This window comes from Gavialis gangeticus, unplaced genomic scaffold (genome assembly GCF_001723915.1).
Source record: "Gavialis gangeticus isolate Ggan-Ray unplaced genomic scaffold, GavGan_comp1, whole genome shotgun sequence".
Taxonomy (NCBI): domain Eukaryota; kingdom Metazoa; phylum Chordata; order Crocodylia; family Gavialidae; genus Gavialis; species Gavialis gangeticus.
Genome location: NW_017728993.1, coordinates 47,492,183 through 47,496,364, shown reverse-complemented (window position 1 = coordinate 47,496,364; position 4,182 = coordinate 47,492,183). Strand labels below are relative to the sequence as shown.

General features: G+C 43.4%; 1 protein-coding gene across 1 annotated transcript in view; it reads right to left on the bottom strand.

The window, feature by feature from the left end:
* LOC109286889 (uncharacterized oxidoreductase ZK1290.5-like) overlaps positions 1 to 4,182 on the bottom strand; it is a 62,932-nt gene that overhangs the window by 52,174 nt on the left and 6,576 nt on the right. Inside the window, exon 2 of the mRNA XM_019501698.1 lies at positions 3,714 to 3,962. Within this exon, the coding sequence (XP_019357243.1) occupies positions 3,714 to 3,962 (249 nt within the window). The remainder of the gene's footprint in view (positions 1 to 3,713; positions 3,963 to 4,182) is intronic.

The following is a 4,182-nucleotide window of genomic DNA, read 5'->3' as shown; positions in this document are numbered from 1 at the left end:
AATTTTAAAGCAATTTGGAAGCCTACCATGCCTCAATCATTATAATAAAATAAATTCTAAATACATACATATTTTGGCATTTGATTTTGTTTTTTTCATCATAGAAAATCAGAGCTCCTCCTGCTCCCATTGCTCACCAGGATGTGGGTCCAGCTCCAGCTGTCCCCCTCTTTGCTTTGTGGCAGTGAGCAGCCCTGATATGCTGGTTCCCTCATGGGGGTCACAGCCGAAGCAGAGCTGAGTAGAGCCTGGGGGCGGGAGGGGGTGGAGAATGGAGGCTTGGAGCTCCCTGACCTGCTGTCCTTCCACTTGGAGCTTTGGCAGAGAGGCTCAGTGCTACCACTAATGACACCACCATTGCTGGTAGCCCTGTCATCATGATGAGGTGCCCTGTGCCCACCTGCAAGCAGCAGGGGCAGCAGCAGTGTCGCATTATGCCCCCCCAGCTGCTGTCAGGTGGGCAAGAGGCACCTTGGCATGGCAGCATGGCTGGTGTGGGGGTTCTGGTGGCAGCAGCCACAGTACCACACCTCCCTACCTTGCTCCACTGTCCCATTCTGGGCTATGGAGGCCCCTGGGGGGAGGGCAACAGGGCAGGGAGTACATCAAGTACTATTATTTTATTTAAATTAAATTGCCATCCTTATTTTTTCTCCCGGGGGGTACATCAAGCCTGAGATGTAGAATGGAGGGCTGGGATACAGCAGGAGATAGTGGTTCCAGAGTCCCAACAACAAAGTTGGTTGGCAAATAAGGGGAAATATGCTGTACCCCTTGTAGTTGTGTAATAGTTTGTGTATTCCCACATATACCCAGGGACCCTGGAAGTCATCTTGCCTCTTTGATGTATAATAACTCTTAAAAGCCTCTGAAAAGGTATCATGGGAGCATCTAGGATTTCCTAAAGGGGGATGCAGCACACTGCCCCTCAGACCATGGGGGAAATGTGGACATATGGCTGGAGCCCCCAGGTCAGCACAGGACACCAGGGAGCTGAGCAGGTACACAAAGGTAAGGGAGCCACACTTCTCCAATTCCACTGCTGCTGTCCCTGGCTGACCTGGAGGTGGGAGGGTGCAGGGCTCAGCTGCTTCTGACTTACTCTTGTCCATGCCGCAGAGAACAACTGTGCAGGGAGCAAGGCTCCAATAGGGACAGCAGCAGCGGCATATAGATCCTCCTTTCAGCACAGGCTCCCCGGCTGTCGTCCCCCACTCCCCCCAGTGTCTGTCCGTTGGCTGGAAGCAGGTGCTAGGGGAGGAACCTGCATGCCATTACCACTGTCCCTGGCTGAGCCTGCTCCCTGTGCACCCAACTCCCTGCAGCACAGGTGAGAGAAGATGTGGGGATCCCCTGGCGCCTGCATCAGCCAGGGTGACAGTGGCAGTGCACAAGTTCCTTCTTCCAGTGCCTGCTCCCAGCCAGAGCCTGAGGCTGGAGCAAGGCATGAATGGTTCTGGGGTTCTCTCTGTGCCCAGATCAACCTGAGTGGCAGAAGGGGGAAGGGATCCCCCAGGACCCACCTCTGCAAGATACAGCTTTCTACTGCTCTCACTGCAATGCTGTAGCTAAATGGCACATGTTAGCCCATAAAACTTAAAGATCTAATCCTGAAGTAACTTATATTGGTGAAAGTCACTAGTAACTCAAATATGTCAATGGTGTTGTAAGGCAGAAGACTCAGATTGGAACACATCTAACCAATACAAGGGTGTGCTTGCTTACTTGCTTCTCTCTCTCTCATCCTCCCCTCCACTCCCCCCACCATTTCAGGACATACATAGCAACAGCAATTAGAGAACTTCTGTTCCCTGAAATTAATTTTTTCAGTGCAAATACGCTTGAATCAACCATCATGTCTATGCAGATTATTTGTTTGTACAGGTGCTTAAACTACTATTCACAAAGGATAAAGCAGATTACAATAGTCAAAGAAATGACCCAAAAATTATTTCCTGGAGTTGGATCAATTTTTCTCTCATCAGCATTCAACCCCAGTGCTACAGCAAGAATAAAAAAAGGCAAACACAAAACAGATGAACTAAATAGTGAGCAGTGAAGAGGAAACATGTTACTTCTTAATTTGGACAGAGGACAAAGTCATGGATTGCAGCTTTTTGCTTATGAAAGCACCCTCCCCACCAATGATCTGTATTTGCACTTGACAGAAATATGGAAATGTTTTTAACACATTTGACGTTAGTCTGTAATGGTGCAGGAAGTGATAAATGGACACATTCACAGAGTGAACAGAGAACATGTATCCGCAGACAAATGACACATTTTAGTGCAAATACCATCCTGCTTCTGACAAATTGCTAGAATATTTTTGTTTACTTTCCAACATATTCAAATGAACCCTGTACCCAACTACAATCAGTAAGCTATTCTGCAAAACCCATCTTATTTTTACAAAAGTTGCTCATTTTTGCCTTCCAGTTAATTTATCAGTGATAATGGTGAGACAGAAGAAGAAACAAAGGGAAGGTTTTCAGTGCTATCATAGATAAAGTTTGACTGTTACATTTATTCTGTTTTGGGAGATCACTACTAACTTTTTGATCTACATTTTTCCAACACAATAATTTTAGATACTGCTATTTTCATTTTTCTCCCCACTTTTTTAAACTCTCTCTTTCCAATTTGGAAGAGAGATTAAAATAATTACATCTCAATATTTTTGTCTTTCACATCTCTCTACTTCTGTCACAAGATAGAAAATATTACTACTTCAGCTTTTTGTCTCATACACTAACCTCTGAGTTCTGGTGACAGTTATTTTAGCCGTCTTGTACATATTATACATAGACCACAAAGGAAACATTTTTAAACGTGCCCAAGTCCCTTTGAAAATCAATTGGGCCATCAATTCTAAGTCATTTTGGAGCTTTTAAAAGTTTTACCTAAGTCCATGGCATTAGACAAAAACAAAGTAACCTGCTAAAAAAATAACGTGTTAATAATAGTAGAGAACATGTAAAAGACAACATTATCCAGGATGACTCCCACATTTTGAATTTGAAATTTTATTAATTAGCTATAATGCAATATACAAGAAACCAGGCATTTGTGAATTTATTTTAAATTTTTTGAAGTCATGTTTCCTTAACCATGCATTTGACCTGTTTTGATAGCTGATCTCCAGATCAATGTTACACTTAAATATAATTTTGCAAAAAGCAGTTTAACTCATTTTTAAAAGATTCTGCAACAGCTAAAACTGTAGAGTCACATTCTGTGCTCTCAGTTACAAACCTGTGAATTACACAAAGATCAAATGGGACAAGAGATCTGCAGACACAGTGGTATTCAACCACAAGTGCCCATGGAGCCATGTCATCTGGCCTGCAAGGCTCCTCACAAGCCCAGAAATTTGGTGACAGGAAAGTGGTGGCAGTAACAACTGCCACTCTCCAGTGCACAGGGTCCAGCCAGCAAGTGGCTGGATCCAGCAGAGAGGGTCAGGCCAGCACACAGTCCAATCCAGTGCATGGAGTCAGGCCAGCATGTGCAGTTTCACCCATGGAACAACCTTATGCACTGACCCTGCAGGTGATCTGGCCCACAAACTAATCCCTGCATACTGATCCAGCCCATGGGTCCAAAAGGTTGGGCTCCATTGTGTAAACATGTCACAAGAACAGAATTTGACCTCTGTAGTTTCTCTCTCATGTGGAAGGCATAGTAAATTAACAATATTAAAAACTTCTTACCAAGGTACTCAACACCAAGTCTTCTGCATGATTCCAAGCAGGCTTGTTTTGTGTTTTCATAGCCATAGTCACTATGCCAGAGTTTGGTAGTTATCCAGAGATCTTCCCGTTTCACACCACTTTCTTTGATGGCATTCTGAAGAAGGGATTCACAGCCATATCTTTTTGCTGTATCAATATGACGAATGCCACATTTTTGTAGTGCATATACCACAGCTTCATGGGAATAGCCCCCAACATGGGATGTACCTAAGTGGAAGATCACAGAAGTTAACTGTCATTTCTTAATGCTGTATGATGTCTTAATGTCATTTATAAATGATACATTTTACAAAATTTTGTTAATATTTTTGGTTTTCAATTTTTGTTTGTGGTCATAATAACAATCTATATTCTGTCCTTGCATCATACAGAAAAGAAACAGAAAATCAGGGAATGTGAACTCGTAAAAATTCAGATGCTAAGAAAA